Raw genomic sequence first — 27,615 nt, 5'->3', positions numbered from 1 at the left:
CAAAGGGGAGGTTGTCGTAGGTCATGGAAACAGATAAAGAATTTGGAAAGAAAGAAAGAAAGCGAAGAAAAAATGCCCATCTTGACTGCCAACCCTTATTTCTGTGTTATATATATATATATATATATATATATATATATATATATATATATATATATATATATATAGAGAGAGAGAGAGAGAGAGAGAGAGAGAATTTTTATTAGGAACAATGGGTAACATCAAAGCGTTAATCTCTGTATGCTATCTTTCTAAAACTTTTGAGAAATAAAGGCTACGATGCGCAAATTTCCTTTATGTGATGATATTCTAATAGCAGCCGCTACTTTTACAATGTGTACTAAACAGCCAGATGCAATTTTGCCGCTTAATTATCTTTATTCTGCCAGAAAACGTAGCCATCTTGTGAGTGTCTGCTACGAAATGAAAGAGAAAATATAGTAGCTAATTACGGTTCGTTTTACACACGACCAGAAATACGATAAGACTAAACGAACTCCCTCGTACGGCTTCGTTTAGATTAACCACAAGTGCCAGAGAAGCTCAACTTTATTGCTATTTTATCACATTTGAAGTCAGCATGACTATTAAAAGAAGTCAACACTGCGATATTTCGTTCTTTGACAGGCACAAGCAAGACACTTCCTGTAGGCACTTAGCGCACCTACTGTTTCGCTTGGAGCACTTCTGTTCTCTTAAGCAGCCACTAAAGGAACAACGCGGTTTGACTGCAGTAGCCCTAGGGTCAAGTCACGTGTTTGGACGTGAACAGCGTCGAGCCCCAGCAATGGCAATGTTTTTTCCGGATTACAAGTGTTTTCTTCTTGCGCTTTCTAAGGCGAAAAAAATGCTCCTTTAACTCAGATTTTTTCAATTGATTTCGTATATCATCATCATCATCATCATCTTTATTTCTACGCGCCCACCAACAGCCAATGGCCTTAAGCGGTGGTGCGCAGGATAAAACACAAAATTTGATGCACACACAAACAATTTAAATATGTTGCCTGAAACGAGGAAAAATGAATGGAACGAGAAAGAAAGAAAAATGCGATCACTGCACTTCAAAGCAGCGTGTAACAAATGCAAATAGGAGTGGTCTAACAAGCTTTTGGTAAGTTTAGGTGCGGGGCGCGCCATATAAACACGTTTATTTAACGTTATTCATCGCACTGGAAATGCTGGGCTTTTACCACTCTTGGAACGAATATCGCTGCAACGCATGCTGTTCCGTTGTGCGGTCACTGAGAGTCTTCCGGGTAACAGGCGTGGTGGCCGTTTTGTTGTGGCTGCCTGTCCATAGGTTGAGGCTGTCTGAGGCTATCCTGATGAGTTACCATGGATGGCTTGATATCCTTAAGCGATGCACATCCTGTGAAGAAGAAAAAAATTCTGGCTACATTCCAGAAATATTTTCTTTCTAAACAAAATAAATGGCAGCGGGATGCGAACATGTTTTCAGAAGTGATGTGTTGCGGAAAAATTTCGCTACATTCTCAGGTATTAAGAAAAGTCTACCCACCCAAAACAAAGGCAAAGCCTCACACTTGTAAAAACACGCGCTCATCGAGAAATTAGAACATTTTATTGGAAGGCACAAAAGCAGGTTGTCTTTGGGTCCCAAAAGGCGACAGTTTTTTTTCCTGTTTGGTTTCACATTTAACGACAGTATTGATAAGCTTATGTTTTAATGTTTTTAGGGATAAGGCTTAGGGAAACACGTTACAAAAATTTTAAATTCGGCGTTCACAGGGCCTAAAAGCAAGTAAGATCATGAATATTCCACTTTCCACATATATACCTTCGTAATCTTCCGGAGAAGTTGCAAGTAGCTCATGAATAGAGTTACATGTTCTTGGTGTTTACATTACTTCGGACACCTACCAACCATCACTAGTTACGCGAACGTTGTGGGGCCTGCAGACAAGAACGTCAACAGCTCCCGCCACCTCACTCGAAATTTTATGAACCGCGGTGACCATACTCAGTGGTTTAAAGACCAATTTCGGCTCCTTACGTCAGCTGCTTCTACATCTTCCCAACCGAATACAACAGTACATGCAACTTGGGCCCCACCCTGGCACTCTGTACCTTCTGGTATTGGAATGCCAACAATCTACGTCCACCACTTTTAACACCCGTCCCATGTACGAGCAGTGGGTGGACTCGCCGTCCAGCTCTGACCTCACGATCCAGCGCATGCTGATAGAGGGGACGTGAGCAGCCAGGCAGGACCAGGACGTCCTGGACTAGAGGACACGGCCAACAGGGCATGGGCCCTTACCATTACGCGCTGATGAGCTCATGAATACAGATGTTTATTCTGTCTCTTCCCTCCCTCTCTCTTTCTCAGTTTCGGGGATCACTTTTGTGCGGTATTTTTCCGGCCTTCAAATGGCACTCATGAACGTAATATAAGCGCCTGAAAGAGATCGGCGCTTGCTAGGCTTGAGATATGAATGACTGTAAATCTGCAATGTTTTCAGTTGTAATTAGTGCAGAAAATATACCGTAACTGACATCAGAAAGCTGCATTGAACACATGTCATACTGCTTTGCCCATGGAATTCACTAAATTAAAAAAAAAGAAAACAGTTGATTGCAACTTGTTGTTAAACCGGCGATAATTAATCACTTGACGTAAAGAATGGACGTATTCAGTGACTGTGAACTCTTTGCCAAAGGATAATGTTGTTCGGGACGCATAAAATGCGAGTCAGCAACAGCGGGTTTCTTGTTTCCCACTGGAGGTGGAGGTGACGAAAAATAGAGGGATGTATTTGACTAGACTGCTTTTCCTAGCATGTTCGCTCTAGTGCTGCCAAGACAATCCTTCTCAGAAGGAAGATTTTGAAGGTTTTATTCGAAAAGGAGGAGCTCATTCTCGGTAAAATTACTGCAGCGAAGAGGAGGCTGATTTCACCGGAGGTGCAGTTTCCCATGCATGGTAACAAGTACTCGTCAGGGACTCTTTAAAGCTTTGGCGAGCCCTCACATGAACAAATCACCCTTCCGCAGTTCATAACTTCCTTATAACACGTACGTAGCATACAGGGGGCAAGTTATTTCTGCATCCTCGTACGCATCTGAACAGGTGTTTTGCACCTGGCATTGGAATTATAAGCGTAGGAATCATCCGACTCGAGCAGCTAATGCGAAGCTTGCTTTAAGGGCTCGAAATAATTTATTGCCTCAGTGGCGAAAGCGAATTCCACTCACCATTTTCTTTTTAACTGAACTATTTCGACTGTGGTAAACTGATCCTCAGCGTTTTCTGCTTCTGATACTGATGGCGCATCAATGAGTGTACTATGAACAGGTGCGTGGGGCGTGGGTGGAATTTTGTCCATTTTGAAGGGCTTGGCGGGGTTTTATAAGACAAGAATTATGAACTCCCTTGACTAAGCAGTTGTTTTTTGCAAATAGGATGGGGTGCATCACAGCGAGACCAATTATCTAACGTTGCTTTGGTGGCTAAATCCGCAGAGTTATCTCCTGTACTAACTGCGTGTGAAAAAGTAAAAAGTTCATACACATATGAAATGGTAAAATAAAATTGGTCGCCAATCCGCCCTGGTAAAGTGGATGTCCAGCAAAGCTGTCGTAAACCACTAAAATGTGGATGAAGGAGGGTATAAAGTGTTTCGCGTCGTCTCTGCGGGCTTGTCGCTTGCGCTCGGCTAGTGTCACTAGACAAGGGTACACCGTATGCGACGGTTCTTGGGCACCGCCATTTTGTTATTTGTAGCGTTTTAGTCGGTCGGCTTGTAGTCTTGTCGTCCCTGCTCTACGGCTGCGCGCCACTGACGTCGTTCCAAATGTGGATAAAAATAACGCGTGTAACAGCATTTCAGAAGGAGAAGTGTGTCCTAAGTTGCTTTTAAATGCAGAGCATTTCAGTAACTCACGATGTCACCCGCGTTGACGTCCGTAGTCCGCACGCTCACTGCGCATGCGCGTCGAGTCGAGGCGATAGCGAACTCTCTCGCGAGGGGCATCGGATTGGATTCGAACACTCTCTCGCGAGGGGCATTGGATTGGATTCGAATGGATTGGGTTGGATTGGATTGGATTAAAGTGGATTGTGTTGGATTGTGTTGCGTCATAGCCGCGGCAGACGGGCTGGGGCCGGCGCATGTGCAGTACTCTCTCTTCCGCGGTTTCCTCTCCTTCGGGCGCGCTGCGCATATAACCGGTGTGCCGTTCTCCGGCGAAGCAACATCCGCGCTTGGCTCAAACACCTAGAGTCCACGCCGCTTTACAAGTACGCCAACGTCGTCGACTGGGACTGGCTTACGCAGTCCCCTCAACGTATATAAGCGGCGGAGCGCGCGTTCGGAATTCAGTCAAGGGCGTCTTTGCTTGGCTTTCGCTTGACGTGACGCTTTGCTTGACTCGAGTAGATGCGACGCATTTACTCGAGTTCCCCCCGTGGGAAGATGCGGGTGGTTTTTTTTGCTGCATCTTCGGTAGTGTTGTTAACAAACGTCCCGGTCAAGGTTAATGGCGAGGCCCTACATGCGGCAATCTCGCAGCACTGATAAACGCTAAAATTGCCGTTGTTGCGGACTTCCTGGCCTCAGTGGCGGTACTATATACCCTCTCTACTGACCTACGCTTGGCTTCTCTAGCTTCAAATGCTCGGTCCTACCTAGCCTGACGCATGCGCTCGGTGGCTTGGGCAAGAACTGCTCTATTTATACTCTGTTACAACTTAAGAACGGCAACGGAAGTTGCCGCTGTGCCTCATCCCCGCAGCCGGATGTTGCTCCGCGCGCTGCAAGTAGTGCAATACTGGAAATATTTTGAACATGGCACGAGCATTTTCAGGGAATTTTTGTACTTAATATGCTTATAAAGTACTGCAGCGATGACAAATAAACTACGCGAGAAAAGGCAGACGATATCACGCATTCATAGAAATCTCCTTTCAAAACACGCGCGCCCGTTGAGATGCGGGTCCGCCGCTTAGGCGGAGTGATACCGTACGTGAGCTATTGCCGTTTTTACCTTGTTCCCGAGTATAGTGACACAAGCCAACCTAGCCGTCAAAGATAACCTGCAAACAAAATATTTACCAGGAACACAGAGGAGGGGGGTCCCATTGTTCACAGGCGCCTTATCGTCTATAATGCGGTTTCGATTCTTGCCTTGTGGGTTCCTGAAACGAATTCTGAGCTCTACGCTGTATGTTTGATTAGCCTCACGCATGCGCTCAGCGTCTTAGGCCTTGACGCCTTGAATTTCTTGCCCACGGAGGTGAAACTGTTGGGAGGTAGAGGTATACTGCTTTGCTGTAAAAACAATATTTCTGAAGCTGATAAGCATTGAAGAGATTGAAAGCCAGTATGGCGTCGCCGAGGAAGTTGGTAGTGCGCCACGAATGCCGCATGGTACAATGTCGTACTCCGCCGATTCCGAAATCAGGCTCAACGTTTCCCTTAAACAGGAATATTATGGGTAATATTGCATCCCAAAATAAGATTTCTGCAAAGACGCCTCAGTGTTTGCTAAAGGCGCATTCGCATCAAAACTACACGACACAGGAAAAACAGGCTGAGCAATCGCACTGAAAAAGCAAATGTGAATAAAAGCACACTCACCCATGAGAGCCAAAGCTCGCTCCAGCTCATTTTTGAAGATACTGAGCACTTTACTCACGCCATTTGTACCCTGTCAGAAAGAAAGGCAATAGGTAGTTGCTAGTGCTTCGATCCATTTTTTATGATTTTCAAGAAGGTGGCCAAATCCACTAAGAAACGCGTTGTAAGTGGCAAGAAAGATTGACAGTTCCTCACAGAGTAACTGGAAGTAAGTGCACGCACTGCTACTGCTTTACCCGAAAGGGCCAAGGCGTTGTGCTGTTTTGGGTCACGCTACAGGTTCGATACCGCGCATTAGCGGGTGACTTCCGATATAGACGGAGCAGAGGCACAACAAAAACTACGGGGATGCTTAGAACTTTCCAAGAATGTGAAGGCCTAGTTCGACGTTTTGTATGCCTACTATTGACCTTTTTGTAGAAATTTCATGTTGCTTTTGACGGGCAGCGGCTGCAGTTTAATCATAGCCGCTTCCTCCCGGCGGTAGTTACGAGGAGCGGCTTGTGCAGAGCCCCTTAGGGGTTTCCCTTGTCGTAGCTAGCTCGCTGGACACAATGCGGAGCCACACGGCGTTCCGTCGTATCGGCTGTCGTCGCCGCGTAACCCAGAGGCTTCGAAAGCCAAGCGGTTTATATAGTCACAAGGGTTCGAAACTCCTGAACCGCTGGCGCTTGTCATACATCTCCACGTTTTTTAGCGCAAAGAAAACTGTAGGTATACGTGAGCCAAAGTGTTCATTTAGTTAGAAACGCTCGTTGGGTTTGTTTTTACGACAGTAAGCGAAAAAAAGTGCAGTGCAACGCCAGCACGTTCGGGAGGAAAAGCAAGCACAAAAGGAACAGAACTCCCGCTGGAGCAGTTTCAGGCAGGGGGCGCGCGAGCACTGAGAAGGCGGAAAATTCGAACTGCATTGGGTGGTAGCAGTGAGCGGATAACGGCGCTACAGCCCGTCATATCTAATCACTGCTCTGTATTTCCAACTGCTTTCACGTTGAGTGGAACGGCTTTAATTTTTCGTGCTGCTTTGCCCTCTTCGCTGTAGCGTACTTTCTAGATCTTCACGGTGTGCGACTAGCGCTCGATGTGTGGCCAACAAGAGCAGTTTGAAATGATGCTCTGACCCCATGCAGCCACGTATACAAAGCACGTTCAGAACGTTCTAATATACGTTTCCCTTTCTCAGAACCCTTCACCGGTGGCTGCTGGTTCCCTTTACTAGCACGTACCCGTCTGGGGTTACAATTTTTGTATGATTCGGTGTACCTCGAAAAGATTTTCTGTGCCCCACGCGTTCGATGAAACATAGAGATTCAATGCTGTCACGAACACCACGCCACCATAGGCTGCAAAGAAAAGCGATAGCTGCGTATGGTCAGCTTACAGAAAATTTGTCTCTCGGTCATTGCATGGATGAGTGTCGTAAACAATGCACATTCCTATGCCTGAATTCAGAGGATACGTATCCCACGAAGCTTCTACCTCCAGCGCAATGGTTTGAAATGAAAACCGCTAAGAATTGCTTCCCAGTGTGACCTCACTAGGATAACGCGAAGTGTGAAGTGATTACGGTACTAGTGCGTGATTAGTCATGCATTTTGAGTGGTGAGACGGGCAGTGAATGCTTTGTAACAAACATAAAATGCTCGAAGCGAAAAACGCCGCCCACACTGTAGCTTCGCTACAGGGCTTGGCTAATGGCTGCGCTGTGTCTCGCGATCGGCACTGATGGATTGTTTTATAATCTAACGTAAAGCTCTTTGGATACAAACGGTTGCCTGTCCCGAAATATTCACCAATGTTTGATGTAGTTATTGTTTGACCAAGGCTTGGCTCCCGGCAGAACTACCCCGACGTTTGTCCCATGGCATCACATTTTGGGGCCTTAGTTCTGCGACTGCTGGGGCGCCTGTTGGCGTTTTTGTGGGTTATCTATGCAGACACTGCTGCTTATGGGATAAGCAACCATTCAATGTTTTAGGACCGCATGTTTTAACACACGAAGAGCTTCCTCGGTGTATTTCCGCGGCGCCTCGGTGCTAGCGCACCGGGTCGAGCAAGTAGCGAAACACTCGGCAAACCTGCTCGGAACCGGTGTAGGGCTGCTGGTATGGCGACTGTCTTTTTCAAGGCTGCTCTCTCATGAAGCGAGAAAAAAAGTGTCTATAGAGATTAGATTGATGGCAGCACCGCCTGGGCAAGTGGGCATGGAGGGACGACCAACTGAGCGAGTTGGTAACTGTTCATAGTGAAAAATTGTTCGAAAACACATACATTTCAGAAAAGGAAACGGACAATACTGGGGCAGTCTATCCATGAATAGCTTCTGGAGAAGCCAGAGTAGAACACCGGGTTCTTAGATAGAACAAAGTGAAACAAGGCTGCCACGCTACACACCGCATACAAGAATATCGAACAATACTATTGCGGAAAATACGAAATGCGAAATACTAAGTCTAAATGTTACATATACATTGTACAATTTCACATTCAATTACAACGTTTTTAATTGCATAGCATTTCATAGTTCGGATCTCCCCCGCGAACGGAGGAAAGGGCCGCAATTTGTGCCTGTCCGGGGTTAGCAATAAGCCTAACAGTTCTACGTTAGTGCATGTCAAAGAACCTTTGCGGCTTCGTGGTTCTCTCGAAGAACAAGGCGAGCACGATTTCTTCTGTTTCTAGCTGCCTTCCCGAGTGTGAGCGACGACAACATAATGTTATTGCCGTCCAGCGTGAGACGCGAGTTCAAGTCCACTAACAATGTTCGGATTTGGTGTAGAGGTTGCGCCTCAAATTATTGCACTAATGTGCCGTGTTCGATTCTCCCCGGTCTTGATTTTTTTTTCTTTGCGTGGTTGTGCCAGCGTTTTGTAACACCGTTTCGGAACGGCCCATCATCTGTAATCATTGAGAGTGATTAATAATCAAATTTTACTCTGGCTACCCAGTCAGCGGAAGCGGTTTGACCGGTTGGACGACGCGCCCAAAGCGGACGACGCGTCTCTAAAGGCCGAACCACATGGAGCGTTTTTTCACGCGATTCGCGCGCGTCGGCGTTGCGCGTGCGTTTTTTCAACGCCCGCGTCGATGATTCCGCGCCCGCGGCAGCATCTGCCTTGGCTACTAGTACACTCGACCTTGGATAGAAATTGACGCGCATCGCGCGCGTAGCCTGGCGACTTGTGCCAATTCATGGCGGCGGTTTCGAAGCGCCGGAGACAGCCGGCTGGATCCACCGGGGATGTTAGGCTTACCACCAAAGCAGATATTGAATGAGCGCTTTCACTAGCGGCGCGGATGATGTTCTATAGTACCGTTTTCACCAACGTTATAAGCTCCTTTACCACTCAAGCAACTTCGTGCGTGCCTTGAGCGGCATTTTAGAGACCGCTTAGAAGCGGTCGCTCGAGCTCCCGACACCACTTAGCTGCCGAAGCCGCCGCCATGTTCCCGCCACTGGCCGCCGTGGCGCGCGCAGCGTGCGGGGGTGCGGGTGGTTGGAGCGCGCCTGTGGAGTGCGCGGTGAGTTTTCGCGAGCCGAAAACGCTCCATGCGGTTCACGCTTACTCCGTCAAACGGAACTCTAAGCCACTACCTCTACCCCGCCCGCTTCACCAGCGAGAGCAGTCTTTCTTGATATTTACCCAGCCGAACGAACTGCTTCCGCTCATTGACTAGCCAGAATAACCGCTCCTTAGTAATCACCATTACGAAGTACAGATGATCGGAACTCTGGCGATGGATACGTCGGCCTTGGCTCTAGTGAGCGGTAGCGGAGCGGCCGGTTGAGTGCAAAATCAACACCCACTGCTCTCACCACGTCAATTGTGAAGAGGGCGCGAAGTTAGCTGTTACAAAACGCTGGCACAACCACGCACAAAAAATTGAGTCTGGGGGGAATCGAACCCGGTACATTAGTGCAATTATCCGAGGCGTAACCTCTACACCAAACCCGAAGATCAGGCACACCGTCTAATCAGCCGGTTTTGCTTTCGTCTGGACGGAACCGTACAAATTTCACGCTGGCTCCGTCTGGACGGAACGCTAAGCTCTCAGTTATATTCCGTCTGGATGGAAGGATAGCCATCAGCACTCCGTTCCATCTGGGCGGAACTTTAGCCCTTGTATATCGTTCTGTCTGGACGGAACGCTAGCCACAGCCATAATTTTAAGGTACACTAATCTAGGTCGTACTCATGGCACACAAGTAAACAAAGTCTAGGGGCAAATTGTAACAAATGTAGGGCATTTTAAGTCTGGGTTTGAATTCATTCTTCCGAGTTACCATTTATACTCTCTTAATCCTGTAAAAGCCCCCGTAAGGATTAACAAACAGTTCCTTCGTTATGTAATTCAAACGCATCGCTTGACTTAATCATCCACCTATATTCCTCGCATGCGTATAAAAAATTTACTTTGTGTTTTAATGCTCTACGAGTGGGTAATCTTTTGTTTGCGAACCCTAACAACTTCTCGCAACTTTTTCAGTGGAGAAGTACACTAGAGCTACGCTCATACAGAACACCTTTAAGTAATCAGGGAAATGTAGAGGCCTCGATGGTCGGCTATTAGCCCTGCTATAAAATAAGCGCGGTACCAAATATCAGGTGACACAAAGAGAAAAAAGAACGTAAAATAACAATTTATGACATGTTTATCCTAACGACGATGTTCTAATCAGTCTAGCTTCGGTTTTTCTTTGGGAGAGGCAGAGTGTGTGAGAGAGAGCTTCAATGAATACTGAATAGGTTCGCCCCCCAATTCGCGGGGCTTGCTACTTCAGGTGGGGTGAACATAGCGCGTGCTTTGTACTAGTAAGAGCACTACAATCTGGCTAAATAAATATTGCAGGGAGAGTAAAATTATTCCGTCAGCAACTTCGTAGCACAAGTACGGTTATTGCTGAAAATTGTTGCTTAGATGAACCGAAATGTTTAAATGACGTGGTCTTTTTAAAGTAAATTTCTCAAACGCCAGGCCTATCCCCATACCTTACCTCCCTTACGAGCAGTGGGTGGCCTGTCTGAGAAGTCCGGACCCTGGGAGGCAGCACATACTGGTGAAGAACTGAACTGCTAGCCAGCCAAGGCCAGGGCATCCCGTACTAGGGACGCCGCCCACCGTGCGAGTGCCTGAACAGCAGCACCAGCGCTCGTCAAATAAACATTTATGTCTCCTCTTTCCTACCCCCTTTTTATAAGGTGAAGCGAATTCGGTGAAGAAATAAAAACATTTTTTATGCAGTGGAGATAAAACCAAAGATAATGATAGAAGAGGTTATAAAACAGCAATAATAATAAAAAAAAACGTTGGGCGGAGAAGGAAGAACGACAAGATATTAACTAAGAAAATAGCCAAAAAAAAACCTTACATCATAAGCCAAGCCCCAAAGTATTGGACGGCCAACGAAGACTGCTCGAGCTCCAAGCGCCAGAGCCTTGACAACATCCGTGCCCGTGCGAACTCCACCGTCAATGTACACTTCGCAGCTGCCGCGCACGGCTTTTACAATGCCCGGAAGGACCTCGATCTGCATAAGTCACACAAAGAGTAAAGGAAAGATGAGATACAACTGATATGCGAAAACAGGAACTTCAGAGAACAGTAGATTCATTGTGTGGTACAAAGGGGACTCACCTGATTAAATTCGTATGGTACTTACGAATTCATAACCGACGGGCTTAAACGTATCGTGTACCGGTACCAAAAGTTGTACAAATTCATAGAAAGTTTCCTAATTGCCTAGTTCGCTTCTTTTAAAGATATAAATGAAGAATAAACAAGAAACGCAGTGTGGTTTATCCAGTTTTCACTGGATGGCGCTAGCTGTCAACAAGCAATAGTTTTGTTTTTGTTTCAGTACAGAAGGGACATATCTCCAAAATAAGCAAAGTAGGCCGTTGTGAACGTTGATATGGATTTGTAAAGCCTTTTTTATTGGCGCGCGATGGTTTTCGAGTCCATGGGTCATGAAGTGGTAAGTGCCATAGGTTTGTTAACAGGTGAGACACCTTAACGCGCCGAAGCTGCACCCCGGCTGTGGGTGTAGCTTCTAGTAGGGCGTAGGGCTCCTAATTAATGTTCACCACCTGGGGATTTTTAGCATGCGCTAGAATCTCGACACACTGGCGTTTTCACTTTCCGCCTCAGTCAGCGAAGCCAACCGCGGCAGTGATCGAACCCGCGTCCTTGGGCTCGGCAGCACAACTCCTCATCCACAGCGCCGACGCGGCGGGTGTTAAGCGAACAGTGCTACTGAGAAGGGGACGCGCTATTTTGATATCAGTCAGTGTGAATGCTGCAGTTTAAGCTTTGGCGAGAAACTTGTGTACCTGAGTATGAAAGTCGCAAAATTTGTTTGAAATAAATTTTTCATGGCACAAATTGGTGAAATATTTTCAAAATAAAATAGCAGCTGCATGTGTGCGCTTTGAAGCCTCGTTATCGCTGCTAATCAACGGTCTTCACCCCACAAACGGCACGCTATGTTACTAGGAGATATCCTAATCAGCAACATGTCCTATGGGAATGTCCTCACACCATTCCCAGCATTCCTCACTTACACACACCAACGCAGCTGCCATATCCCATTGACGCAACCTGGCTGACTCTAGCCTCTACCTTCGAGGAGCAGCTAGCTCTAGTGCAATACACCAAAAACGCACTAGAGCTGAGTTCCCCATTCACTGAAGACGACCTGTAATTGGGTTGTCTGAACCGCCTTTGGTTCTAAATAAAGTTTTCTCTCTCTCTCTCTCTCTCTCTCTCTCTCTCTCTCTCTCTATGTTACTAGAGGTGGTTTATTTGCATTGTAGCAATTAAAATGTTGACAATTCCTTTGTGTACCAAAATGTTAGCTGGCCGGGTGTAAAAGGGGGGATGGTAATATTTCGGCCAGTCTTACAGGAATTGTATTCGAAGTGTACACCCACATGTCACGTGAATGCGCCTTGTGGAGTGTTTTTCAGAGTGGAGGCAAAGAAAACGCTGAGCTATTGTTTGGCCAATGTACAAGGCAAGACTCCAGATAAGCTGTTGTTGAAGCTGTCGTCTGCGCGCTAGCAGGTGGCCAGTTGTGGCACACGAAGTCCTGAATTTGATGGGTGGCCTTGAGGATTCTTCTGTCACTTCTAGGCAGTAGCAATGGCCCAAGTGCACAATGCTGTATTTCGGGCAGATTTGGGTGGACTAAAGTAACCCTTATAAAACGTGCTTTCAGCTTTTTAGTGCGGCTTTACAGGCATAAACCCATGGTAATTTGAGGGTACGGCAGTCTTCATTACAGTTTGTACATTTGAAAACTTTAGTATATTGCTAGAGGAACTTCGTATTTAGAAAAACGTTTTTACTTTAGGATGTATCCCGTTTCTCGGTCGACAAAGTGGTACCTACCATAAAGAAATTTCATCAATCATTAAAAGATTCGGATCTGATTATATGATAACCTAATGAATGCGACCTTCATTTATAGATAATCGCAGCAGTTCAATTGCAAAATTACAGTAGCCGTCGTACCAGTCCAACTCTCGCTATGCGTCCTTTCCTTTTTCCTTTTTACTTTAGATGAGCAATCGCAACTCGGGCTGCCTTGAAACACAATTTGGTATCAATGTATCGCTTGTTTTAACTAAAGTGGAGATTGGTTACGGAGGACCTTTTGCTAAGGTTTTGCGTTCGTGATGATGAAGACGACAAGAGGATGGACATTAAACATTCCTACGAATGCTGCCCTACAAGCGTTACAGCGAAGGTTGCATAAAGGACGTCGTGAAGGCGTTGGACAAACATTTCTTCGGTGGCAGTTGCGAGTGTGCCGCTTTTGTCGATAGCTGGCTTTTGATATAAAAGTCATGGCACTGGCCTTCAAGTACCTTTATAAAAGCGGCTGAGGCATTCATTTGGTCGGAACTTAAACATTTTTCACACAGGAGTGCAGTGACCATGCCGCTTAGGTTAAAGAGGAGGCCATGATTTTGAATCGCAAAAGCTACTAGAGAAGGCGAGGTACCCCGTTAATGGCTGTAAAATCCCTTTAGAAAATCACGCGTGGATTGAGGCAGTTAAGTTTACATGTAGTGAACTAGAATATACTGTAAATTTACATAAGACGCTGCATCAGTCACGTGTCCATCAACATCAGGGTGGTTAACATCAATATTTAAGTCATGACCATCAGGTGAAGATAGGGAGGCGGGTTTTATATATATGCATGACAGTATTAGACAGTGGCCTAACGTTTCTTGATCGAGTTTGTGGAGACAGTTTCGGAACTCGCATTTGAACTTCAATAATACCGGTTCATGAATACGTTTGAGCAGAAACACACAAATCAAACTGAGGTATGAGTGTATTCAGTGGGAATGCATGTATCTGTTAAAAACTTGCTCGCGCTTGAACCCTTGAAGCATCGTATAATAGATATAAGTTTCACTGGCCTGCGGCTGGTAGTAGCTCACAGTAAAATTTCAAATAAAGACACCAGAATTCTCCACAATGTCTGCATGATGGTTGCGGTGCGATGGACACCGGTCCAGCATTGCTTTACGTCTCACACGTTGTCTTCATATTTGCTCATGTCAACCACGATAGGAGATTGTTCAAAACGGATCTCAAGCAAACGGATTATTAAAACAGTGTGCGTCCTGCCTATATTTGGAGTGCCCCTCACGACGTATTTTCTTTATTTTGGGCGGACTGGTCTTAAGGGACCACCAACTGAATTTAACCGAGTGTTTGGTGTTTAGCACAGCTCAGAGAAAAAGCATCACCCAAAGCAATTTACTGCAATGTAATTTTGGTGGCCATATCAGCACACATTTGAAGGCGATTTGTATCTCCAACGATGCCGTGAGGGTGCCGGCTGCCACGACGAATGATTGCCTAAACACCCATAAACCAGAATGCAAGTTCTGCTTTTCCTTGGGCATAAAAATAAATAAGTATCATAATAAATCAGTCAAACTAGCACCGCGGTTAGTGGCATACCTGCCATATAATCATATAAAAAGTTCTAGTCCCGAGCCAGTCGGTATACTGTATTGAAGCCATCAGTCCACACTGAAAGCAAAGGCGGTCTAGCGGACTTAAAGCTACCTTATTCTACTGGTTGATAAGCAGGTAAATGCTGTTCTTGTATTTCCGGGGAGATAAAAAAGCTCGTCATATCAAGTTCGTGCAAAATTTGAGCTCGAACGCGCATGCTGTTTGGAAAAAGACCAAGAAATTCCGGTAAGCATGTAGGTAGTGAAGCCTAGGCTTGAACGTTACGACAGCGAAAGTGATTTGTGCTCAAGTAGAAAACTTAAAGTGAACAGGTAAATAATAACAGCTCGTAGAAATGTTCGTGTTTATCTGTTTGGCAAGGTTTGCTAAAATTTTACGAGGAATCAAAATTGAGTATATACGATGCACGTCCACCTTCAGTGAGGAATTTAGACCTTTAACGTTGCCCCCGTTCCATTTTCGCGAGAGTATGTGCGCGAATCCAATGATTTCCAGACGCTTATTTCAGAATCGCTCTTGTGTATAGACTACATAAAATGTAAACTTTTATAGCACCAGCCAGAACGATGATCAAGATACTGTAGGTTTCGGTCCCAGTAAACTTTAGCAAGCTTGATCATGATGAATATGTTAAGAAGCACCATGGGTTGAATAATGTGAGCCGAGGGACAGCAGTGCTCCTCTGTAGCCTGCTGTTAGCGTCCATAGTGTCGTAGTCCTCACATCGAGACACGCAGTGTGAAATGTAAATTGCAGTAGTGGACCACGCGAATGGCAGCCTACTCTTTTTTCTTTTTCTCAGAATCATATTAGTTACCTGTTGCCGCATTAGATTGCTTTACTCTGGGTTTTTCTTGAAGCGTTCTGGTAGCTAGCTCGCATCGGCCAAACTGCGCTTGGCATCCTTTTTGTTTTGTCATTTATGTCACCGATTTTCTGCATCTCAAGAAAAGAGGTGCGCCGATTTCGCCTCATTTTTCCAACGACGAATGCAGTATATATTTTTACAGAAGAAAACAGCGGTGCCCTGCGTTGGATACATGCGCTTGCTTTAGCCCCTTTCCTGCCTACAGATACTGGGTTTGTACACGCATTTTGAGTAAAAACAGCCCAGAATTCGCTTATATCTTTTGCGACAGCTTTTGTTATTAAGAATGGTACAAACAAGCTATGCTTGAATGAATCGCAGCGCACTCCTACTAGATGGCAGCACCCATTCTATGCACAGCGTAAGCTGGAGCTCTTTTTAGCCACTGCGGTTTTTAAAACTAGCTTTGTCTCCCTTTCTGCCCTCTGGGTATTCCCCGCGTACGTTCCGGCCCGAAGGCAAAGCTGTTTTTAGTGAAAAAACAAGTGATTTCAAAGATGTGTTCAGTTCTGTGGGCGAGGACGATGACTATTTATGTTGGCAAGCCACTGAGCTGACCGACGGATTGCGTAGTGGTGGTGATGAATAAATTGCCGTGCAATGATTGGAACTCGATGTGAACAGTGCACAGCAATGCCCGCCTCGCTCCCTGTTAATACACTAAGTGCCTGCTATTGTTTCGCTAAGCTTTTTTCTACGGCATTTTTGTTGAAATATTATCCATAAAAGTCTGGGCCATTTCTGTCCAAAAGTAACGATAATTAGGAGGAAAAGGGGGTAAATGTTTTCACGGCTTCATTTCTAATAATTATTGTTGAGACGCTTTAAGTGCGCCAGCATTGCTGCGTGGTTGGAAAGTTGTAAAGCTTTGTATACCTCGTGACCGTGTAGGCTTTCATGGATAAAGTGTATATTTGCAATGGCATGTTCCCCGCGTGTTTTTGGATCGTGACGTTCTGGTTTATCATTTACTGATAAACCACAACGTCACGATCCAGAACGTCACGTTCTGGTTGATTAGCACCTAACACGGTGGTAATCAAGGCAGGGTTATATTGCGGCCAGGGAAGTAGAGGTTCCTAGGGTGTGAGAGCCTTCGTATGTATTACAAATTTAGAACGCAGATATTTTCAAATTTCGATATGTTTGAGCCTACTTCGCTTAAAAACGGAAGCTAGATTTCATGTTACAACAGCACACGTGAAAGTGTTGGAACTCCACAGTCACGAATGCTGCGTACACGATCTAAAGCGCGTTTTGCTATACTACGAAATAATGCTACCTGGCTGCAAGCGAAGCCCAGGCGAACTCTGCTAGATGAGATGGCAGATCTAGCGATTTGCTGGCCATCTCACCATCGAGCTTGAATCTATGCACCAATGCATAATTCGCCGTCTTCTCGCAGAAACGATAATGGTGCAGTGCCCAACTATGTATTCATCCTTGTAACAATGTGGGATACTAGTGAAAATGTGTTCACTCTGTAAGTAATAACGATATTTGCGAACGTTCAATCTTTGTATGAACCCCGAATTAGGACATCGCTTTCATTTGCTCTGCCTGCTCTGTTCAAGACGACCAGACTTTACTTTTGCTCTAAAATAATGTTGGAGCAAACATATTCTGCAAAACACTTAATATTTTGCAAAATAATTTGCCTTCAAAGCTCTGAACCAGACCTCACAGACAGACATTTAATTGTGAAGCGGTTCATCATATGACTGTCAGCAGGAAGCACGGGGAAGAAGTAGCAGTCCGTAGGAAGGGAAATGTGAGGCCGGATGTTTCAGATGGAAGCCTTTATGCACTATCAGATACCCTGAAAGCGGATGTTTGGTTGGCCTACTTAAAATGAGGCCGCCTTGTCATGTATGAGCGTCATTGGACTATCTAGACAGCATCCGGTACAGCGCCGCCTCATGCGCGCTGTTGTAAACGTGGGCGGGACAAAGACCGTCATTGAGCAGCTTCGTTAATGTGTACAGCAAGAGCGACAGCAGCAGTTGCGGCATCGAGGCACTCTATACCAGATTTTACCGCTGAACAAATGAAGGAAAATAGAACATTGACGCACACCACCCAAATTATAGAAGTAAAGTCCTGCCCTTTTCTTTAGGTTACGTGGGAAGGAGTAAAAACAAGTTTTATAGCACTGAAATAGAAGAGATTAAAAATAAAAACAAAACAAAAAACTCTCGTTTTTTGATCGACAAAAGGTACCTCTCGCCATACCAATATTTAGGACGAAACAAAGTTTGTAAAGGGGAATAGCAGTCACGACGGTAGTTGATCGTGGGGGTTTATTCAAGGCGTCGCGTAAGGCAACGGGCCGAGCGCAGGTCCAGCCGGTATGAGCTCGTGAGCATGAACGTCCGAATCGGGCATTCGCCGTCTTCACGATAATCCTCGGGGCATACCCGATTGGGCAAATGGCGCTTCGGTATATAATATTGTTGTGCAGCGTTAACTCTTCTTGTTACAATTGCCCCCGGTGCATAAGGAGCCGTCCTGGCTACTCAAGGGCACGACGAAACTAGAGGGTCGTAGTAGGGCTTTAACCAATCCACGTGAACAATTTCACGCCCTCGGCGGCGATGATCTGTAGTTCGTGCAACGGGTTTCACAAGGTAATTGACGGGCGAAGTCCGCTCAATGACTCTGTACGGGCTATGGTACTTGGTGGTCAGTTTTGGGGAGAGACCGGGTGTTGAGCAGGGCACCCAAAGCCACACAGGGGAGCCGGGATTAAAACTGCGATCTTTGACGCATTCGTCGTGACGATGCTTTTGGCGCTGCTGATCGGTCGATGGAAACGAACGGGCCAGTCGACGGCAATCTTCGGCGCGACGAGCAAGGTCTGAAATCAGCGTAAATTCGGTTGCGTCGGGCTTGTAGGGGAGTATCGTGTCGATTGTGCAGGACGGCTCTCGCCCATGCTACAAGAAAAACGGCGAGAATCCCGCGGTCGTCTGCGTTGCCGTATTGTAAGCAAATGTTACAAACGGGAGTGCGAGGTCCCACTTCGACTGGTTGGCAGACACGTACATGGAGAGCATGTCACCAAGCGTGCGATTTAAGCGTTCCGTAATCCCGTTCGTTTGTGGATGGTATGATGTGGTAGTCTGATGAACGACGTGGCACTCAGAGAGCAGTGCTTCAATAACCTCAGACAAGAAAACCCGCCCTCGGTCGCTGAGAAGCTCCTGAGGTGCCCCGTGTCGAAGAACAAAGCGGCGAAGCAGGAAGGAGGCTACGTCGCGAGCCGTGGCGGCCGGAAGAGCATCGGTTTTGGAGTACCGAGTAAGGTGATCCACGGCGACAATGATCCATCGGTTTCCGGCTGCAGTAGACTGAAGTGGGCCATACAGGTCAATGCCCACACGTTCGAATGGCTTTGCTGGGCATGGTAGTGGCTGCAAAAGACCGGCAAGGCGGGGCGGTGGCGATTTTCGGCGTTGACATTCAGGGCAAGAGCGCACGTACTTGCGCACGAAGGTATACATACCACGCGAGTAGTATCGCAGGCGAAGACGCTCATTGGTCTTTAGTACGCCAGCATGACCGCAACGTGGATCAGCGTGAAAGGAGGTGCATATGGCGCTGCGCAAATGACGGGGTATGACCACCAGCCACTTTCGGCCGTCGGAGCAGTAGTTGCGGCGGTAGAGTAGCTCGTCACGGAGCGCAAAGTGAGAAACCTGCCGGAATAGGGCCCGAGATCCCCCGGCAGGCGATGTACCGGAGAGCATCCCAATAAGAGAAGCAATCCACGGGTCTTTGCGTTGCTCGGTTGACATATTGCTGACTGCAAGAGGCGACAGACGTAAGTCACTATCACTTGAGGCAAGGCAGGAAACTTCAGCAGGTACGGGTGAGCGTGAAAGAGTATCAGCGTCGGAGTGCTTGCGACCAGAACGGTAAATGACCCGGATGTCATATTCTTACAGTCGGAGAGCTCACCGACCAAGACGACCTGATGGATCCTTGAGGGAGGAGAGCCAACAGAGTGCATGATGATCGCTGACGACATCGAATGGTCGACCATACAAGTACGGGCGGAACTTGCCCAGTGCCGAAATTATCGCCAAGCACTCCTTCTCTGTTACAGAGTAGTTCGACTCGGCTTTCGTCAGTACACGGCTCGCGTATGCTACGACGTACTCCTCAAAACCGGGCTTTCGTTGGGCAAGCACAGCACTGAGGCCGATCCCACTAGCATCAGTGTGGACCTCGGTTGGGGCGGATGGGTCGAAGTGCCACAGTATCGGCGGGGATGTGAGTAGACGCCGTAGCGTCACAAAGGCTTCGTCGCAGGAGGGTGACCACGCAGATATGTCGCTGGCACCGCCGAGGAGCTGAGTTAAAGGCGAAATTATGCTGGCGAAGTTGCGTACGAAGCGTCTAAAATACGACCAAAGACCAATAAAGCTCCGAAGCGCCTTTATAGTGGTCGGCTTCGGAAATTCGGCTACGGCTCTCAGCTTCGTGTCATCTGGGAGGATCCCATCCTTCGAAACGACGTGGCCCAGCTGCAGCCCAGCTCTTGCAAGGCACGTCAAAACGTGCTGCAGGCGGGCGAGGTGCGTTTTGAAGTCCGAAGAGAAAACAACGACATCGTCCAGATAGCAAAGACACGTCTTCCACTTTGTCCGCTCAAAATAGTGTCCATCATTCGCTCGAAGGTGGCAGGAGCGTTGCAAAGCCCGAATGGCAATACATTAAATTCATAAATACCGTCAGGGGTAACAAAAGCAGTTTTCTCTCGATCTGCTTCCGCCATCGGGACCTGCCAATACCCGGATCGAAGGTCTAGCGACAAGAAGTGTTCTGCTCCCTGCAAACAGTCGAGGGCATCGTCGATGCGGGGGAGGGAATACACGTCCTTGCGGGTTATGGTGTTCAAACGGCGGTAGTCAATGCAAAACCGAATGGACCCATCCTTCTTTTTCACCAGAACCACAGGTAACGCCCAGGGACGACGCTTGGAGGGACGAATAATGTCACGCTGAAGCATGTCATTCACGTGGTCTTCTATGGCGCGTCGCTCTGCCGGTGATACACGATACGGTCGTTGTCGAAGTGGGGCATGCGAGCCAGTATCGATGACGTGGCTCACAACGGACGTGCGGCCAAGAGAACTTTGCCTACTATCGAAAGACGAAGAAAACTGGCTCAGAAGTGCATTAAGCTGGGCTCGTTGGGTGGCGTCCAAACTTTCGTCAATTGAGCGGCAGAAAATCTCGGAACATGTTTCGTCCCGTGTGCATGGCGTGGTAGTGCTCAGCTCGTCGACTTGGAGATGGGGCGCATCATCCAGAAGCTCCGTAACAAGACGGGGATCGACCGGTTCTACAAAGCCGAGTGTTTCGCCGTGTAAAAGGGCGCACGAAGTCGTCGACTGGTTCATAATCATCATTGCACTCGCGCCATTGCGAATTGTCAAAAGGGCGAGTGGTAGCGGAAGACATCTGCGGCGGAAGAAAATTTTGGACGGCGTAAAAGCACCGTAGCCTCAGGAATAGATGTGCAGCAAAGAGGAACAAGAGCGGAAGAACGGGGTTGGACGACAGTGTCTTCGGCGATGACCACCTTGGCGTTGGGAGCACAGAAAGAATCTTCCAAGAGAGGCGAAAACTAGACTTCGGCAGGTGCACACCGTATGACGGCATGATGGCGCGACAGAAAGTCCCAACCCAGGATTACATCATGAGAGCAAGACGGCAATACGACGAATTCAACGGTGTAGAGAATATGCTGAATAACGACACGGGCCGTGCAGGCTGCTATGGGCTTAATCTGTTGTGCACTGGCGGTGCGCAAGGATAGCCCGGAAAGTGGCATCAGAACCTTTCGAATTGAGCGCCATAGGTCGGCGTGAACGACAGAAACAGCAGCTCCAGTGTCGATTAGGGCAGTAGTGGGGATGCCTTCAACAAACACATCAATAACATTTTCGGGAGGGACGTGAGGACTTTTAGCTTTCGAGGGCCACGCAGCTTTCGCCTCGGGAACTGCGGCTGTTAGTTTTCCTCCCCAGTTCTGGCAGAGCGGCGCCGCATAAGCGACAGCGAGCGACGACGTGGAGAAGGAGATCGGCGGTTGGTGGACGTAGTAGAGCGGTCAGGCGACAGCGACGTCATCGGCGGATCAGAGGCAACTGGGTACATTGGCTGCGGAACAATATACGGCTGGGCGTAAGCGGGGTCGTAGTACGGAGCCTGTTGTAAGGTGTTCGGAGGCGGCATGCGATGGCGGCAGTAGTGAGCTACATGTCCGGCAATTCCGCATACAAAGCATATAGGGCGATTGTCCTGCGTACGTCACGTGCGCGTAAGAGGACTACCCACAGCCGTCGGAAGACGGCTCGCCGGCACGACATTCGGACTAAGATTGGTCTGCAACGGAAGCAGTGGCACGCCAGGCTGGGCTGGTGGAGCAGGCGGGTGCACCACTCGAGGGTTGACCGAAGGAGCAGGCCGCAGAGGTGACCTTACCCTGCAGCTTCGACGTACGTTATGGGGCCGGCGACCGGCGCCTGGTAGTGGGCAGTTGGTAGCTGACACAAACGTACGACGTCGGCTATCGTTTGGGGATCCTTGGAAAACAGCATCTGGAACGCGTCATCATCCACTCCTTTAAGGACGTGCCTGACCTTGTCCGTTTCCGTCATCGACGGCTCGACCCGCTTGCACAAGTCAACCACGTCCTCGATGTAACTGGTGAATGTTTCCCCGGCTTGTTGGCCGCGTACACGCAAGTGCTGCTCGGCATGGAGCTTGCGTACAGCTGGGCGGCCGAATGCTGCCACAAAGCGGGTGCGGAAGGCAGACCAGGTAGGAATGTCTGACTCATTATTCGCGTACCACTGCCGGGCGAGCTTATCAAGGGCGTAAAACACGTTATGCAGCTTAGTCGGATCATCCCATTTGTTGTAGGAACTCACACGCTCATAGGACGACAGCCAGTCTTCGACATCAGTGTCTTCCTCGCCAGTGAACATGGTTGGGTCCCGCTGTCGCATCCCGCAAGAGCAGATCACGGGTGCACCCGATGGCGCAGGGTGCTGGCTGGTCTCTCGGTGGTTCATCTCGGGCAGTGTCCGGTTGCGAATCTCCAGTGTGGAACCCAGACCCTTGACCTCCACCACTTGTAAAGGGGAATAGCAGTCACGACGGTAGTTGATAGTGGGGGTTTATTCAAGGCGTCGCGTAAGGCAACGGGCCGAGCGCAGGTCCAGCCGGTATGAGCTCGTGAGCATGAACGTCCGAGTCGGGCCTTCGTCGTCTTCACGATAATCCTCGGGGCATACACGATTGGGCAAATGTCGCTTCGGTATCTAATATTGTTGTGCAGCGTTAACCCTTCTTGTTACAGGTTGCATAATGTGTAAACAGCGATGAACAACGACCGATGTTTGGTAACTTCGAAATTCCGATAACATTTCGTGCGTGACAACATTTCGTGCGTGAATTCAGAAATGCAACTTCTGTATTGATCTTGTTAATGTGAAAATTTATAGCCGCGTAATAACAGCTTTTGAATAGAAGCTACATATAGAATCTACTCATAGAAGCTAAACATTTACAAGCGTTGTAATAAAAGCTCATGAATACAAGCTACGCAATAAAAGCTCTACGTGAATAACGGTAAACGGTAGAGCTGCAAATGACGACAACGATGTATCTAAAGCATTTATTCATTACTCCTAATTAGAAAAAAGTTAACTAGTCACTCAAGTAAACTTGTCATATCGTATCAGGCCGTACTCAGAATGGCACGAACACAATTGACTAAAAAAAGCTTTTGGAAAATATATGCCAATGAGCCATCAACATATCACTAAAATTTTTCAGATCTCAATAGGGTCGGCCGAAATTCCGTCATATTTTTTGGCTGCTTGGCTATACCCCTTTAAAAACATTAAGAAGGTAGATTTTTCATCTACAGTTAGAGACCAATTTTTATTACAAATACTTGTGGGTTGCTGAACAAGTTATTGCACGACAAATTCGTGTATTTCTGGCGGAAAGTGACATTTCATCGCCATCTGAACATTTATTCGGAGAAAAAATGTATACATTTTGTTCAGTTGGATGTGTCTGACAATATGGACGTGGTGTTCCTACAATTCGGCAAAGTGCCGAAATATGAGCTTTTGTATAAATCTGAAGTCAGTGGTTCTGGATTGCCTTTTGAGTTGAATTAGAGCTTACCTAACAAACAAAGAAACAGTGATACATAACAGTGGTCGTTTTTATTTTCTTGGCGCCGCTCGTGGTGTACCCCAGGGCAGTGTTTTGGCACAATTGTTATTTCTTGTTTAAATAAATGATCTAGTGCATGTAATTCCCGACGCAATGCCTGTGAGGTTTTTACTGTGGATTGTATTGCTTTAGAAATCCGCTCGCTTGATGACTGTGTTGTGCTGCAAGAATGTCTTTGCGCAATAAAGAGATGGTGTGAGGAGTATGGAACGCCTGTAAATGCCGAGAGATGCACGTTTTCAAGAAGACCTCGTACAAAACAATTTTTTCCTTCTCGGTGTTTGCTACCGAAGATTAGAAGTTGCTGAGTATAAATATCTAGGCCTAACTTTAGCCTGTAATATAGCTTTCTTGTCCTAATCCCAAATATTTGTTCAGCTTCATTTGTGAAAATGTATTTTATGAAGCGTAAACTGGAATCTGCTACAAGTCAACTCAAGGTAAAACAAAACTTTATATGCTTCCGTGAACGAAATCAGCACTTGAAGAGAGCTATTTACTTGCTGGGACTCATTCAGAAAAAGCGGTTTCATTTATGTGCAGTAGATATCGGCGTTAGGATTCTCCGTCGAAGCGTATGTCTGACAATACAATTCAATCACTAGCAGTTTGAAGAAGCTTGGCTTATTTATTATTTCTCCACAATATTGATACCTACAAAATCAAAATTACGCCTTTATTCATATTTCATCCGTTAGGCACAAGAAGGACGTCACGCACGCAAAGGCATTCAATCCAGCATACGCTTCCTAAAACTTACTAGTATAATTAAGTAAATGCTTTTTCTTGAGTGGAATGCGTTCCTGAAATAGTTATTCCAGCCAGAAAAGTTTATTCCAGTTATTTCAGCCAGAAATTCCAGTGCTTTAGGAGAACATTGGTCACTGAGGATATTCGGTGTACTGTGTATTTTGCCTTGATTGAGAAGCATTGTATTTCATTTTACTTTCGTGTGTCTGTTGCTCACAAAAAAATTTGTTTCTTGGAACACAACCCGAAAATGCTTACAGGAGGTGGTGAGGGGTAACGCCTCTTGCAAGAAATTCAGGTAAGAGAAAAAGGGAGCATGGGAACATCACCGTCGCGGGCACAGTGTCCAGTTGCCGGCCACCGTGATTGGAGACTACTATCGCTGACGCGCCGTAGTTGACAGCCTCCTCGGCATCTTGAGCTAGATAAGAAATGTAAAACACATTAGTGAAGTATAAACATAATGTTGGCTCATCCAAATATGATTTCTGCATCCAAATACATGAAGCTGGTTGTAACGGTTGTGTGCTGAAACGACTTTCCTCACACTACCCCAAGCGAACGACATTCGATATAGGGTGAAATAGCGGCTTAACATGGTTCTGTGGTCGTGTTTGCCATACTTTATCAGATTTGGGCAGTCACACAAACAAAAAAGCAGTAGCTGACCGAATTCCGTCCTCATGAAGAGCTACGTTCTAACACACTTAAAGACCACGAGGAGAGAAGCGACACAATAAGGAGGTACAAATAAGTTCAAACAGCTGAAAAGAAAGCACGTTTATGCAGAATGTTACAGTCGATACAAGCACTACTTTGAGAAATCACACAATGAAGCCAGAAATAATAAAAAAGAAAATTTAAGCAACATTTTACGAATGGGCGCAATTATTGCCAAATTAAAAACCGTGGGAACCAACGGAAGATGTTTCGTCCCTTTCCCGGAATTGTTTAGATGTGTTTCGTCACGTAGTTATTTTTTGCACGAAAACCTTCCGAAAACAACTGAAAGTGAACCAAGATAAAATTCCGCAAATTAAAGTTGGGACAGCTTCCTCCGAGATTGCGCAACATGCAATAGAGCTATCTCTAGGAAAAAAGTAAACACAGGCTTTTAACAACCGACGCTTATGCCGGTGCTTTCATCGCGGATGCTGGCTGATTTTAATTTGAATCGCGCAGAAAAATGAAACGAGATGGTCTAAGAACGAAGTTTTGGAGCCACAGCATAGATATTTCGTAATTGATTATGACTATAAGTGGCGCCCACCTACCTCGATTTAATGTACAGGGCGACTTTTAAATTGCAAGCAGGGCACGCCTTCTCTCACGAAGTTAAGAATCTAAGAATTTATACGCTGCCATTGAAAGTGTCTTGCCTATGCTTGGAATAGAGAAGACAAATAGCGAGCCACAAGTCCCAAAGACCATCGGCTCATCGAACTGCTGGAATCGTTTTGGCACTGACCTGCGATTGTGAGCTCATCATTATTAACAGCGAAGCTGTGTAACGAATCGCTCTTTTTCGAGTCCGCAGTTAAAAATACCAACAAACTGCCGGGCATGCGCACGTGAGCGCGAGCCTCGCGGCGACCGCCAGGTAGTTAACAAAACCTAGAAAATATCTAGCGCTTGTGTGTGCGTCCATCGCGATGCCTGCCCAGTGTCGCCTGCGCACGTTTGTTAAGCTAAGCATACGTACTGAGGGAGATTGGCCAAGATTGGCAAAAATAATTACAGCGTTCCCTTTAATCCTGGCAACACTTGCTCGGAACGAGAAAGACACGTAAAAGCGCACTCCCCTCCAAGGTGATGTCAAATAATTTTCACTTCAAAAAAAAAAAAAAAAAAACAAAGAATGAAAAGAAACTTTGAAGCAGCTCACAGTTATAGTAACAATAATCGAGTAAAGGTCGTTGCGGCAGCGAAGTAGAAGCAAATCGGCTGCAATTCTGGACTTTAACCTTCGTGATGGTCGTGAAAGGTACGGCCAGCTCCTCTACTTTGAAGTGTTATGCCATAGTGTAAGCTTCCTTTATTTTTTTCCACAATAAATTCATGCAGGCTGAAATTTACTCACGCGCAGATGTGCACGGACCTCAACTTAAATTAACTTAAACAAATGCTGGTTCCAGCTCATGGAGCCTTACGTCGACGCAGGGTCACATAGCCCAACGCAAGCTCAGGCTTACCGGATTCTGGCTATGGCAGCGTACTGGCCACACTGACACTGAAACTAAATTGTCAGTCTGCCGAAATGAATTAGGAGCTGTAGATTGACGAAGGAGTCTCCACCCTTGCACAAGTAATACATGTTGCGCCGATTCTGTTGTGTGTATTTCTGTGCGACATTTATTAGTCCTTGATTACCAACTGTTGAAATCGGGAACGTATCCGGAACTTTGAGCACGTAGATATCAGGTAAACGCTTCCGCGGCAAACAAGACGGCAATACCTATTGCAAAAGCGGATGCGTGCTGTTCATGGGAACCACATGAACATCGTTTTGAGACTGTGCCTCACCAGTGAGAATTCCTTTGACCACCACAGGTAGTCTGGTGATGCTCCGCAGCCAGGGAAGAATATCCCAAGTAAGCGACCTGTCGAACTGCTGCCTCAGAAGCTCTAGGCAGTTGTTCTTCTTCTTGTTCAGGTAAGCGTAGTTTGTCCCTTCATAGTTCGCTAGGCTGTGAAAAAAATAAATACCAAAAAGTAGTGTTTTTCATACTAACCAAGTAGGCTTAAACAATACCAAACTTCTGGAAGCCTCTCACTCACTCACTCACTCACTCACTCACTCACTCACTCACTCACTCACTCACTCACTCACTCACTCACTCACTCACTCACTCACTCACTCACTCACTCACTCACTCACTCTCACACACGCAGGCAGGCAGGCAGGCAGGCAGGCACGCACGCACACGCACGCGCACGCGCACGCACACGCACACGCACACACACACACACACACACACACACACACACACACACACACACACACACACACACACACACACGCACACGCACACGCACACGCACACGCACACACACACGCACACGCACACGCACACGCACACGCACACGCACGCACGCACACACACAAACACACACACACACACGCACA

General features: G+C 46.9%; 1 protein-coding gene across 1 annotated transcript in view; it reads right to left on the bottom strand.

The window, feature by feature from the left end:
* Window positions 1–221: 221 nt before the first annotated feature.
* The window catches only part of LOC144161472 (uncharacterized), a 39,708-nt gene continuing 12,314 nt past the window's right edge, over window positions 222–27,615 (bottom strand). The window contains exons 5-9 of the mRNA XM_077692126.1: window positions 27,012–27,175; window positions 24,818–24,909; window positions 10,975–11,133; window positions 5,604–5,673; window positions 222–1,372 (exon numbers count right to left, since the gene is read on the bottom strand). Coding sequence (XP_077548252.1) covers window positions 1,242–1,372; window positions 5,604–5,673; window positions 10,975–11,133; window positions 24,818–24,909; window positions 27,012–27,175 — 616 coding nt within the window. The 3' untranslated portion in view covers window positions 222–1,241. The remainder of the gene's footprint in view (window positions 1,373–5,603; window positions 5,674–10,974; window positions 11,134–24,817; window positions 24,910–27,011; window positions 27,176–27,615) is intronic.

Source organism: Haemaphysalis longicornis, unplaced genomic scaffold (assembly GCF_048455015.1).
Source record: "Haemaphysalis longicornis isolate Haplotype H1 unplaced genomic scaffold, Haemaphysalis longicornis Haplotype H1 scaffold_115, whole genome shotgun sequence".
NCBI lineage: Eukaryota > Metazoa > Arthropoda > Arachnida > Ixodida > Ixodidae > Haemaphysalis > Haemaphysalis longicornis.
The sequence above is the reverse complement of the archived record's forward strand: the minus strand, read 5'-3'. Positions and strand labels throughout refer to the sequence as shown.